The sequence below is a fragment of the Pseudopodoces humilis genome, chromosome 9, assembly GCF_049639895.1.
Source record: "Pseudopodoces humilis isolate 2021_Gansu_Grassland_sample_001 chromosome 9, ASM4963989v1, whole genome shotgun sequence".
Lineage (NCBI taxonomy): Eukaryota > Metazoa > Chordata > Aves > Passeriformes > Paridae > Pseudopodoces > Pseudopodoces humilis.
Window position 1 is genome coordinate 29390468 of NC_142208.1, and position 13565 is coordinate 29404032.

General features: G+C 40.3%; 1 protein-coding gene across 1 annotated transcript in view; it reads right to left on the minus strand.

Annotated features, from left to right (window-relative positions):
• Positions 1 to 13565, minus strand: part of GFRA1 (GDNF family receptor alpha 1) — a 136231-nt gene that overhangs the window by 54052 nt on the left and 68614 nt on the right. Inside the window, exon 4 of the mRNA XM_014250501.2 lies at positions 381 to 720. Coding sequence (XP_014105976.1) covers positions 381 to 720 — 340 coding nt within the window. The remainder of the gene's footprint in view (positions 1 to 380; positions 721 to 13565) is intronic.

Below are 13565 nucleotides of genomic sequence, written 5' to 3' on the forward strand. Positions count from 1 at the left end.
TGTACAATGAAAATAAATCCCATTATAATGAAAAATTCTATTTTTACCTGGTCACTAATAGGACATAAAATCAGACTGAGACAACATTTCATAGATACACACAGTGTTTCCAACAAAAATCTATAAAAATTAAATTGGGCGCTTAAAGACTCCTCCAAAATGCGAGGGAGTAGCTGGGAACAGTTTTGGAGAAGGCACACACTGTAAGCAAATGAGGGCTTTTGTTACTCTGTTAAGGATGTCAGAGGCATTTGCTTTTTTTCCCTGACTCATCCTTTTCCTTAGTGGGTATTCTGACCCTTAGTCCTGGCAAATCCATCAGCACCAAAAAGTTCTCTCTGGTACCTCATTAATCACTTCCTTGCCGTGTGCTATCTTACCTGCAGATGTAATTCTTCTTGCAGGACTCTTGCAAATTCAGGCAGTTTGGTTTCTCCCTGTCCTCATATGAACACACAGGAACAATAGTCTGCCGTCTCCTTTCTGTACAGGCTACGTCTCGACAGGAGCAGAAGAGCATCCCGTAGCTGTGCTTTGGGGGGACCTTGTCAAAAAATAGCCGGAGGGCCTTATGACACTTCCGCTTGTTACAGATCTCATTAGACGTGCTGCTGGTGCAGGGGGTTATGTAAGCAGATCTGAACCTCTTGCAGGTATCATTTAGGTTACAAGCTTTGGCTGCATCCAAGCAATTGTTCCCCTTTGAAAGTACTGGCTCCACTAGAAAAAACAACACAACAGCAGTGAGAAACGCGTCACATTTACACTTTGTGCTCTGTGGTTATTTCACTGTTAACGAGATCCTGAACACATATGTTTGTTACATACAAAGCTTTCGGTGCCAGAAAATGGGACCAGTCCTTCTGTTTCTCAGGGTAATGGTTTAACACCCACAACTGGGAGCTCTCTGAGGCCACCCACAAGTTCCATGCTTAGGTAAAACACTGTTAGAAGAGCTATGGATGCCACCTGAACCCTGGAAAATTTATGAGCTTTACAAACTTTGAAGAAGCTGACATAAAATTAAAAAGTGGCTATGAAAGAAACGTTTTTAAACAAGGATGTCCCTTTTTCTCTCTCTCTCTCACACACATACACACAGACAAACGTACACGCTACAAGAAATTGTAGGAAAAATTAAAATCCGATGTAAGTTAAGGCTGTAATTACACATTTAATTTCTCAATACATTATCCAGATATTAAAACCCAATAGATGCTTTGCTTGAAAAGGAAGGCAACTGGCATTAGATTGCAAAATTCAATTAAGAATAATTGTAATGCTGCTTTGGATATTAGGAATGCCAACATCACAGATCCAAGAAAATACATTAATTTCCCACTGCTACAGAATTTGCAAGCTGAACAAAACATTTTGCAAACATCTAAAATCTGCTGCAACCTCTTGGGGGGGTCTGGCCAAAGATAAAACATTTTAAACGATCTAAAGCTCTATGTTACCCTTACAAAAAGCCTTTTTTTCCCCTAGATCTTTCACCTTTACCCAGAAACTCAGTCCAAGGTCCTTCTACAACTCACTGCCACTCATCTCCATTCTCCTACCACTCTGCCTCCCATTCCCACATCAGGACATCAACCTTCTCTCTTTTTCCACAGCAGGAAACACAAAGCAGCTTGGCTGAGATGCTGCACTGAGCTCTGCATTTGTTGGAACACACTGTGCCCAAGATGGGCCTGGGCTGCTCACACATGCTTCCCATTATTCAAATAAATCACCTGCAACTGTCCCATGCATCTTACCCATCCAAAAATAACACAAAGCTAAGGAGCATTAGATTTAGGTTTCATTCTAGCACTGTGCTGTAACTATGTTCAGTGTGTTTGTACATTTAACCTTTATAATTTAACAATCGCACTCCAAGTCCTTCCCAGTCTCAGCTGCCTGCACAATAAAAAGGCAACTTTTTGCATCTTATCTTCATAAATTACAAAACTGTAAACATGCAACATTTGACTATAAATTAAGAGCCCAGCATTTCTTATAATAGCAGCCTACAACAGATTAAGCAACACCAGATGCAGAAGAGATGAGATGCCCAAAATACAACCCTCTCATAAAATTGTAACATTTTAATATAAAATGTTGTATTACATTAGCATACAACTATAATATTAACTATGAACCCTTAAAGTTATTTTATACAGTATATAGAATTATATGTTTAGTACAAATATAATTACTATGTAATCTGCAGGGTATATAATTATGCAATATATGAATAGTATATGCTAATTACTATGTGATTGCAGAGTAATTACATGGTTATTTGTGCCTGGGAGTCAACTGCTGAATTCCACTCTTTAATACAAAATCCTGTGGAACAGTTCTGAATGGGGTATTGCAATATGAACAGAAAGCACTGTGAACACAAGCACCTCAAAAATCAAAAGGACAGGTTAATCAATCTTTTTCAAAAGGCAGAACATAAGCCAAGTCACTGACAGTGCAAACAGCAGCGAAAGTTATCTTGTGTGAAAGCTGAATTAGGTGCAAAGTGTTCACAAACGATAGTTATGCATATTCATACCTGTCAGTCAATTTATATCTGCCCAACACTCACATTCCTCTCTACACTGTCAACTCTGAATACAGACTGGTTTTGGGGGGGGTTTGTTTTTTAAACCAGCCCTGGCTGTAACATGCCCCTTGCATTTCTGGTTTGATACATATGTCTCTAGCTGTTCTTTCCGGCATACTTGTCCTAACATTATACAGATGATTTTTACCTTTTAAAACCAAGACTAAATGTAGGAGAGGTGCACCAAGTGCATCTGAATTAAACCAGACTGTCTACACCAACTCTTCTCATTAATACCAACTTCTTTTATGCTTTTAAATCATATTTTAAATGCAAAGTTGACAATCTGCAATACATTTAATGCCTTATTTTTATTGCAAAAGTGCAGAATTATTCCTAAGTCCTGTGGTAACTACAAACAGTTAACAATACTGGGAGTGTTCCCGAGGATTACTTATGCAGCAGTAATTTATAAGGTCAAAATTTCACCCAGCTTCTGTTCCACAAAGCTTAAATTATTAAGACAGGCGGGAGTTTGGCTCTTACCAGGTACTGACTACTTTAAAAGCAAATGGATCTTATCCAGAGCTACTTTTCATGCCAGAACCCTTTGGGAAAGGTTTGTGTAAGGAGATCCTTTTTCAGTTTCCCCCTCTCTTGGGGCATTAGGATATGGATTGGGGGCAGTCAGGGCAGAAGCCTGGAACAAGTAAAGATTTCTTTGCAGCACCATTTCCCAACCCAGAGCCTCCTCTCTCCCAAATGTGCTTTGCATTTGTCCATTCTGGACATCTCTGCCAAAGCACACAGGCCTCCACTCCTGCCAGATGACCACGGAAGCCGTGGGAAGTCCCTTCCAGGCAGGTGGTAAGCGGTGTCTCAGGGCTGTGAGCGAGGCTGTCTGCAGCACCGGCCCAGGAGAGCTGAGCTGAAGCACCAGGATGCTGCTGCCTCCCAGCAGGAGCCTGCATCCAGCAGCTGGGGATGCTGCCCCGATGGGGTAGAGGCAGAGGGATGCCAGAGACCAGGCAGAGCCAGGAGCTGTGCCTTGGTGGGAGAGCAGCAGCTTTGGGATTCCTAAACGCAGCCTGTCACCAGGCAGCTGCTGCACACCACACACACAAACTCTGGGGCAGGACCATTGGTACCGACACTGACTTGCCTTTACCTGAACCCCCAGCTCCTCTACTGCACATGTAACGTGTGACATGTTTTCTGACCAATTTTAGGGATGAAAAAGCAGTCCTTGTACCAGTGCAACCACTCTGATGTTTTACCTCCTGCATCCCTCCACCCTGGCTACAGCCGTAGCTGTCCTGGACTGAGTCCTGGACTCAATCTCCCACAGACCACAGAAAGAAGACAGCCAAAAGCTCCAGTTTTTTATCCAGAGGTGCTCCTAAAGTCTTAACAGGGCTTCCTCTACCCTGTTTGGTCTTCCTCATGCTTCACCCTCTTCCACAGTCTCTCCACCTTCATCTTTCATTTTCCTTGAACCTCCATTTCTATTTCATTTTCTGTACCTACTGTGTCTCCTCAACTCCTGTTAACCCACCCCATGGTACCCAAAAAAAGCTTCTCAATAGGTACTGGGAGCTTCTTATTTGTGCTCCCACTAGACAGAAGGAGCACAAGGAATATTAATTGTTCTATAAGATTCTTATTAAGCAGCAAAATGGACATTTAGTTTTCAATTTTCTTACAGCATATAAAAAGCAATTTACCGAGGTTGTCATTAAAATTACCATTACTATTTGCAAGTAATTAGCATTAGTAGGTTTTCTAGTGGATATAGCGAAGGCAATTCTGTAAAGAGAGAAATAAATGTTAATGTGATGGAAGGCAAAACTGCAAAGTGATAGAGGTGACCACAGGGGTATGGGCCTACTCCAACACAGGTGCAGGATATGGCACATAGGAACCAAAAACTGATCAAAATTAAGAAGAGAGCCATGATCCCACTTAAACAAAAGTGCTGCTGTGGGGTTCACCAAAGTACTTTTGCTTTGTAAGAAGAGCAATTAAAAAATACGGAAATCATAGCAAACATTGTCATCTACATTTTATCTGATGCATTTAAAATAAAATACCGTTTTCCTGGAGAAATTATTTATAATCCCAAATAGCAAAGAAAAAGATGGGTCATCCAAAAAAAACCATGAGACTGATAGTATGATTCTGAAATTCTACTTCTCTTCTGCTCAGCATTTACATAACAGCAGGCCAATTTCAAACCTTTTTCATAATCTTAATAAGCAGGTGACTTACTTTTTAAATTAAAGCTCATATATTATCAGCTAAGACCAGGGCTTTCAGAATACTACCACATACAACAAGATGCATGTTGAAATTACAGTTGATGGCACCAGGTGACAAAGATGAGACCATGAAAGTTACAACCAAAGCTACAGCAACAAAAAGATCTAAACAAACAAAACTGCCTAAAATGAGACTTCAGCTTCCTAAGACCAAAGCTGAAACATTCTACATTCCTGATTAGTCATTAATTCTTTGATCACACTAATTGCCTAGGTCTCCAGAATTCTTTTCTGAATACCCCCATAAATTCACTTGAGGAGGTAAATACTTTCTCCTGTCCCAGCCATTTAGAGACTGGGAACAATCACGTTGCTTAGCGTGAACCAACAGGCCTGATTTGGAAGTGTTCATCTACCATGTTATGTTTGGAAGTGTTCAGCTACTGTGTTATGCACAACTGCTAAGTCTGAAGTCTTTCCCAACACACTCCAGCCTTTGATTTTACGAGACTCGGCTGGTGAATCATCAGCTGGGATCTTGCAGAGAGTTTGGTTCGCTGCCTTCCGTGACATGAGAGACTCAGGAACACCGTTCTCATTTCCCAGAAGGGCTCTCAAACCATCTCACCACAGAGTGTTCTCAACAAGGAAATGGTGCATATTGCAAAACAAAGAGGGAGCAAGCTGCTTCAGCCCAAGAATGAGAGCTCTCACTGGGAGGCAGATTGCTGGGTCCTGGCCTGCTCCCAGGAAAGAGAGTTATTTCTCTTACAACAGCAATGACTGGAAACCTTCCCTGAAGAAGAGTCTGTAAGCCTGCAGAGGCATGATTCCACTTGTACTCCCTACTTCTAATCCCTTTGAAAAACACCACAGCTCCTTCCCTTCCTTCCAGACCACGGTACTGCCAAACCCACAGGCTACCCTCCCAGGCTTTCTGAAATCCCACAGAGATGAGAAGAGAGCAAAGACACCCCACACCCTCAAGGACTGTTCTGATCACTACCTTAGTGACTGGAAATTTCTGGCTTTCTACTCCCAGGAGCACCCACTGACTGCTGTGTGGGCAGATGCACCTGCCTGAGGCTGGGAGTCTGGCTCCACAGCTCCAAAGTCTTCCAACAAAGATCAGTTTCTGTATTTCCAGAAACCTTTCCCTAGCCCAGGTTGCTCAAACTTCATCCAACCTGGCCTTGAACCAGGCCATTTCCAGGGATTTCCAGGGATGGGGATGCCTTACCACCCTCACAATAAAGAGTTTCTTCTTCCTTTTTTTACTGGTTTGCTTGCTGTTAAAACTGTTTTCTCTGTGTATTTTATAAAGATTCTAAGCATCTTGCTGAGGATTTTAGATAACATCTTGAAGCAGAGGCTTCAGACTTTCAGGTGGATAAATTTACCTCTTGGTCTGTTCCTGGAAGTTTAATTCTACTAATGGGGCCACATTCTCTAAATGCTGCATTTTTTACTGCCCAAGTTTACCACTGCATCTGGGCTCTGATACTCAGCAGGGCTCTTGTTAGATCCTGCTTTAGTTTGGTGCATTTCATTACCTGGTGCATTTCACAGACTGCAAATAAAGGTTGCAGTGAAATTGCAACTCCTATGCCATATATGTATTGATTAAAAAGAGGGGAAATTGTATTTTACCACTTCCTTTAACACTTTAATTCTTTAGTGGGGAGGAATGGAGAAAAGATGAGCAGACAACTCCAAGGTGGCTGAGCCCTGTGGGCTGGCTGAGGGACACCTGCTCAACTCACAGGTTATGTAAGAGGAAAGTCTTATAAACCAACAGTGATCTGGTTTAAATTTTAGTTCCACAAGGGCAGAGAGGGGAAACCCTGCCCCAACAGTGTGGCATACACTGCTGAAATTCTGTCTTCACTCACAAACATCCTGATCTAACATCTTTCATTTCTGTTACAAATGTAATGACAGGTTATGCCAGGGTCCCTAATTTTCCACATGGCACAGTGGACAGCAGTTATACATTATATTCATGCCAGCACAGTTAAATCTATTTTGTTCACTGGAGCTGTCCTGAATTTTCAATAATTTAAGCTATGAATTTGGCTCTTTAAAGCTACTGTTACTTCTGTCCAAAGTATCTCACTTAGGAGGCAGAAATGCATTAATTGAGTCAGAGACTTGCTAAACAAAGAAACTACAGTTGTTGCAAACTGATCCAGTCACTGTTTCTCACATTACTGCACCAATGATTTCAGTTCTACCCTAAAGAGTTTTAGGCTGTAAAGATCATTTTAACCTATCTACACTACACCAGCACCAGGGATGGATTATGCATGACTGGGACCATGTACAGCATACAACTTTTTTGTAAGGGATTCAGTCACTCCACACACAATTCATGCTCTGTGCTGAGAGGCTGTGTTTGTGATGTGGAAGGCTATCACCACAGTTTCAGTTGAGTTCTTCTAATTAATTTCCCCTTAAAAATAGAGTACAAATGTGTTACTGCATATGTTCTTGTTTTATACAGTTCAGTATTTTATTAGTAGCTAAATACTAAGTCAACAGAATTAGGAAAGAACCAGCAGACAAGGAAATAGAGAATAAACCTGTGAAAACATTCAAACCTACACGGTTGCCATGAGAAGTGATTTACTGCACTCAGGTTCTCAAGACACAGTGAGGGACTGTTTTGCCAAAGTCATGCCAATTTACAGGGCAACTTTCAGCATTTCTTTTTATTACTACAGAATTGAATTCACAACTTGTTTCCTCTTTTCCTCAGACTTGATTAATTACCATGTTAACATAACTACTATTCTCCTGCTTATAATGGGCTCCCTCTAAAGTGCTGCCCCAGCAAAATAAACCAGGAGAAAGCTTCTAGCTCTTTGCTCTAGCATGGCAATCCTTTCTAATCTCACTATTTTTCAAATTTATGTTCCATTCCAATAAAGCTTGTCTGAATATTACAGCAAATTATATAATACAAGGTTGTGACCCTTGTAATTGATCCTTCAAGGTTCTTTCTCCCTTTTTTTTTCCAGTTGACGTGGTAAAAATCACATTTAGCTGTGCTTGTTGACACTTGAGAATTCACTTTGTTGGTCACATACACTGTTTCAGAGAGATCACATTACATGATGATGTATTTCTAGTGTTTCATTTCTTCTATACCTACAAGCCCATTAAGCTGTAAGCAAACCTCCCGTGGGGCTGTAAGACTGCAAGCATCAAGGGGGCAATGCTCCCATCCTGTTCAGAGGGAGCATGGCTGGACTAGCGCATTATGTGAGGACACAGGGTTAAACATTAGCTACTACTTAAATGATTTCAAGTAAATAAAAGCAGCTTAAAATAAAAAGTAACATTTCCATTTGTAGAAAAATACACATTTAAATGAACACAGGCCATGCATCCCAGCACTAGGAATCAGTTTTCTGGAGCAATGGTTTCTGTATCACATGACCACTGGAATAAAGTGATTAATTGGACTGTCTCAGTAAATGCAATCATTACACTTTTAATTAACCTTTTCAACCTCTTACACCTTTTCGTTTTGTTATGCATTAGATTTTTACAGTTTTCCAGTTATTATGCTTGACTACACTTAAAACAATGTGGAGCTCTGCTAGAAAGATAAGAAAAACAATTGAAACAGCTCTGACTGTTCTTAATAGGAAAATACCACTGATACAGTCATCAGCAGGGTAGTTATAAATCAGGTGGAGGACAGACATTCTGAACTCTGTGGCTACGTTCCCACCTAATTTTTGTTTTGGCAGCACACTGTTATTTAATGACTCTGGCTACCAGGAAACTAGCTTTTGAAAATTCTTTCTCAACCTAGTTATAATTACTCCATATAAATCATACAATGATCAATTATAATAATCTTAGCTTCATCCATTATTTACACTTAGAGTTTGAATCTACACAGCAGGAGTGCAGGAAATTCCAAAGTCCCTTCTCTGCTCGCTCACAACTGCTTTATTCCTGAAGCCACGCCAGCTACGGAAAAGCAGGGGCCAGATAAACTCAGCTGATACTGGAACCTGAAATAACCACAGATTTCAGACAAGCAATGGTTTCTGGTTTGGTGTTTTCTAACCACACTATCTTACAGTTGGTGAAACTAAATTCAACATGAGATTTTGCTTTCTTTACGTTGGTGGACCAGAATCAGAGGAGCTCTGCAATTACATCCACTGACAGCACAAAATATTGTTGCTTTAAAATGGTCCAGGTTTTCCTCACATAGATGCATACAGACACATTTGTACACACATGTATATATGTCCTAGAATGTTTCAGTACTATTTGGCTTCATGTGTCATTTTACAAGATAGCTACTGTACATTAATTAATCAGCATGAAGAAAAAAAACCCAAATGTTTTTGTCTAATTTAAGGCTGATCCTAAGATACTTGAGCTCAGTGTGATATGAATGCTAAGTCTGATGGAAGGATGGAAAAAACCGAAAAAGGAACAAACTTTCATGAAGGGTCAAGCAAAACATCCAAACCTTTTTCATAAAAACTTCAGAACTTTAACTGGATTTTGAAATAGTAACGAAGAACTGTTTAATAAACTGACTACATGTTTTTGATTGTGCAAAATATTTAGCTAATTATTATTACTTTTCTGCATCTTGTGCTAGTTCAGCCACAATATTTGCTATTCAATTACTCTACTTGTCTTTTAAGTTAGTCCCCTTCACATTCTTTCTTGAAAACCTAAATCACATTTTCTGGATATCTAAACTTGTGCTGTTTATTCTCAGATTTGGAGAAAGAAAAAAACAAAGCAAGAAGTTACAAAAAAAGCCCCAAATCATTGACCAAGAGTTTCTGTACGAGTTGTAGTCAGGCAATTGCTAGAGACAGACAAAACCTGTTAATTCGAGAGTTGCTGAAGCATAGCTTACTCCAGCCTCCAGCAATACCAGTGTAGGTAGGGATGGTTTACACACATTGACTGCCTGCTGCAGGAGTATATATTAGCTTATCTTTGACAGCAGCTTGCTCTGGGTGGCTGTAACCTGAAAAAAAGTCAAAGTATATAAAACCTTAGCAGAAAAATGATCCTGCTTATTCTGTGGTATTACTCTTTCAGAAGGGAACCAAGAGAGGACAGTGGGCTGGAGAAGTGATTGTGAATCCAGTCTGACAAGGGCAATTGATGGGATAACTCAGGGAACAGTTAAAAGCAGAGAAAGATCCTCTCTCCAGAACAACAAGAGTAAAGCTCCACCATTCCTAGATGGGAGAATCACAGATGTCTCATTGGTCCTGACAAAAAGTCCACCAGCACAAACGAGACAAGAGGCTAAAACCACAGTGAAAGCAGCAGTGACAGACACCGGGCAGATGCTCAATTAGTGACAGCAGCAGCAGGGGTGGGGCAGAAGGTGCCATCATGGCACTGGAGAGAGCAATAGAGACAGAGAACAGCAAAACCCACAGCAGCTGGGGAGGCACCAACTCAGCCCCCCTTTCCCTGCTGCCAGTGAAAACCATTCGGGGCAATTATCTGGCCTATCGACCAAACAATATGAGCCTCATTCCATTAATCCACCACCAGCTGCTCTTCTTTTCCCTATCACTTGGTCCCAGTGAAATCCTGTTGAACACAAATAAATTCACCACAACGTGAAGAGGGCAGCAGTGGTAACTCTTGTCTGTTCACGGATTTGGTTACGTGAGTTTCAGTCGCTGTGTTGCTGCTGACTCCAGTGAAGTCTCACTGCTGAGCCCCAGAGCCAGTGACCAAGGAGATGTGGGCACTGAGGCAGGTGTACCTAACGGATCAAGGGAAACAAGATACTTTGGAAATAAGTAACTTCAGTGATACTGCCCTGGAGAGTTAATAATGGTTATGATGGTCCCCGTCCTACTGTGTGCCCAGAAGATAAAGTGGTACAAAATGAAGGTGAGGCAGCTGTGTGTGATGTATGTCACTTACCTACAGTGCAACTGGGGGTTTGTTAGCTTGAGATCATTATGATATTTAATAGATTACACCACACTAACAATTAGACCACTGCCTACTGTCTAATCTACATTACTTGTCACTTTCATTTATACTGTGTACAGCATGTGGCAACAGACAAAAAGCTTCCTTCTGTTTTGTCTTCAGTGTTTTTAGCTTTTCCCTGTTCCCCACAGATCCATATCCTGAGCTAGTCTGGTTACCTTTCCTTAGCTCATATAAATGGCAAACATCTCTTTTTTTCCAAATGTAAAAATGTGTTTCTTTCTGAAAAAAGACAGAAAGGAAATAAAATTATTTTGACTTGTTAACTACATTTAGCAGCATTTGTGTCTTTTTTGAGCCGCTGCCCCTATGCTTCTGCTGTGATATAGTGCCCAGTTTGAAGCTCACTGAACACAATATTTTGACCTCCATTTACTTCAAAAAACTCTGAATACAAGTTTTATGCCCAAATCTGTCTTGTCTTGAAACCCATTTAAATCAACTAAGCATTTGATTAGTGCTATAGTGAACTGGGCATCAGCTTACACTCTCCTTGGCTCCATTTTTAACTCTAAAATAGAGAATATATTAATAATATAATATACTGGTTTTTATTTGGCATACATGTTTGTAAATATGCGAATGCACAGGTACAAAAGTAAACACAGTTGGAAAGGAAAAGCAGTATTATAACAAAATTGATTATTTTGGTGTTCAAATACTTAAGTGAAATGAATGTCTTCCTAATTAGCAAGGAGTGAGCCTCACTAAGTAAAATGACAAGACTATTTACATTTAAATAGTCTATTTTATTCAGAGTCACTTCACACACGTGCACACTACTGAACTGCAGCCAATTCTGCAGTGGAGAATAGTAACTATACAGCACCAGCAGCACTGTCCAAGAGGCAGTGGAGGGACATGGATAGGAGATGAATCAAGACTGTACAATGCTTCTGTAATCAAAATTGTAGCATTTACCCAAATACTTTTTTTTCTTTTTCTTTTTTTTTTTTTTTTCTTAACACTCATACTCCTTCCTGATCAGGTAAAAAAAAATCTTACTGCTGCCAGGAATTCAAATCCTGAGACTGAAATCCCAACTCACATCCTGTTAGGATGCTTGCACAGTATTGACTAAAATGGATGGGCTTGAAATACTAATTGACTAGTGATGTATGGCTTCCAAATAGGCAGATTATGTTTAACATGTCTCAGTAAGTGAAGAACCCATTTCAAGACAACATTAGTATTAACACTATTAATGTATTAACACATTCCCTTCCTGAGGGTGCAGCCCCCAGGAGCTGAACAGTGCTGTTCCTCTGGCACACGACACTTCCCATGGGTCGCTCTATGACAGGGGACATGGAGACTGCAGCTCCTGCCCCTCCTTGCACAAACACAGCTCTAGTTCATGTCTGTAGCCCTGAGTCACTGAGGCCATGGGTGCACAACCTTTGCATTGCTAATTTCTGCCTGCAAACCTCCATGCTTAGCAAACTGAGCAGAAAACTTAGGTAACCTTCAGCTTCCCAGACTTGTCCTACTCTTTCTCTCGAGGAACTGATTCAGTACCACTGCTAGGAAAATGATGAGAGATGGCTTTAGTACTTAGAGTCAGTATCCCTCACAAACAGGCTGATGAGAAGTTTCTCAGCCCTGCTGGAGACAGAAGATCAACATCATTCCACATATATTTGCTCTTTTTTTTTATTTACTCATTTCTTCAGCACCATCTAAAATAAAGAAGAGTTTGTTTATATGCCTGATTAGTGTCAACAGCATTATTTTACTTTTGAATACACTTAAAAATGAATATATTCAGTTAAAAATAGTGTTCATGTTAAAGCCTGAGAGCTAAACTAAACTGGCATCTTGAAGCTAGTGATGCTTTAATATTGTTGCCACATGTTGGAGAGACATAAAATAACAGAGCCCCAGTCCCAGAAAATGCACTACATATGGAAGCACTGAGGAGAGAATAGAATCTCAAAATTCATTACACACTGGATACACACACATTTCTCAATCAGGAGCAGCTCCTGCTCTCCAAGGCCCTCCTACCACTGGGAAAACTTTCACACATCCAACTAAGTGCACATCCAATACAACAGCACAGTTCCCTCTGTAATTCAAGAGCATAAGAAAGAATGATTAAGAATGCTATTGAAATAAACACCAAAACTTCAAATAAAATTAATCATGATTAGCTGCTGAAACTAGAATGATGTAGAGAAGCAAGATATCCACAATACAGCAGCACACCAGTAAATAAATAAAGCACAAGAGTCCCACATATTTGACATTTGAAGAACAAAACTATCCATCAATGTCTTGGCACAGATCGATCAAACAGAATGCTGCTGACGAAAATCTAATAGTATGATGGTAATAATGTAGCCATAAAGCCTCTACTCTGTAATTGACTGCCTCCACTTCAAGCTAACATGTCTAAAAGAGTGACTAATGTTCACCTAAAGATTTCACTTGTGTTGAATGACAATCAGCTACACCTCGTGCTATTCTCCATAGATTGCTTGTGCTGGGTAATTGCTCAGGGACAGGAGCCAGAGGGGAAATAGTCTTCTTAACTAAGGAAATTTATGTGAAGAATGGTATGATAATCTCAAAGGAAAATATAGTTTCCCATCTGATTTTAAAACACAACACAATACTCCAGCCATAACATTCCTTTCCTAAAGCAGAAGCATCAGTGGTGGCTCCATAAACAGGGCAGAGTAGGATTTATATTTAAAATGGATATTAAACTTTAAACAAGATATAAAAGAATACAATTTTTGCTTCACAAAATTACA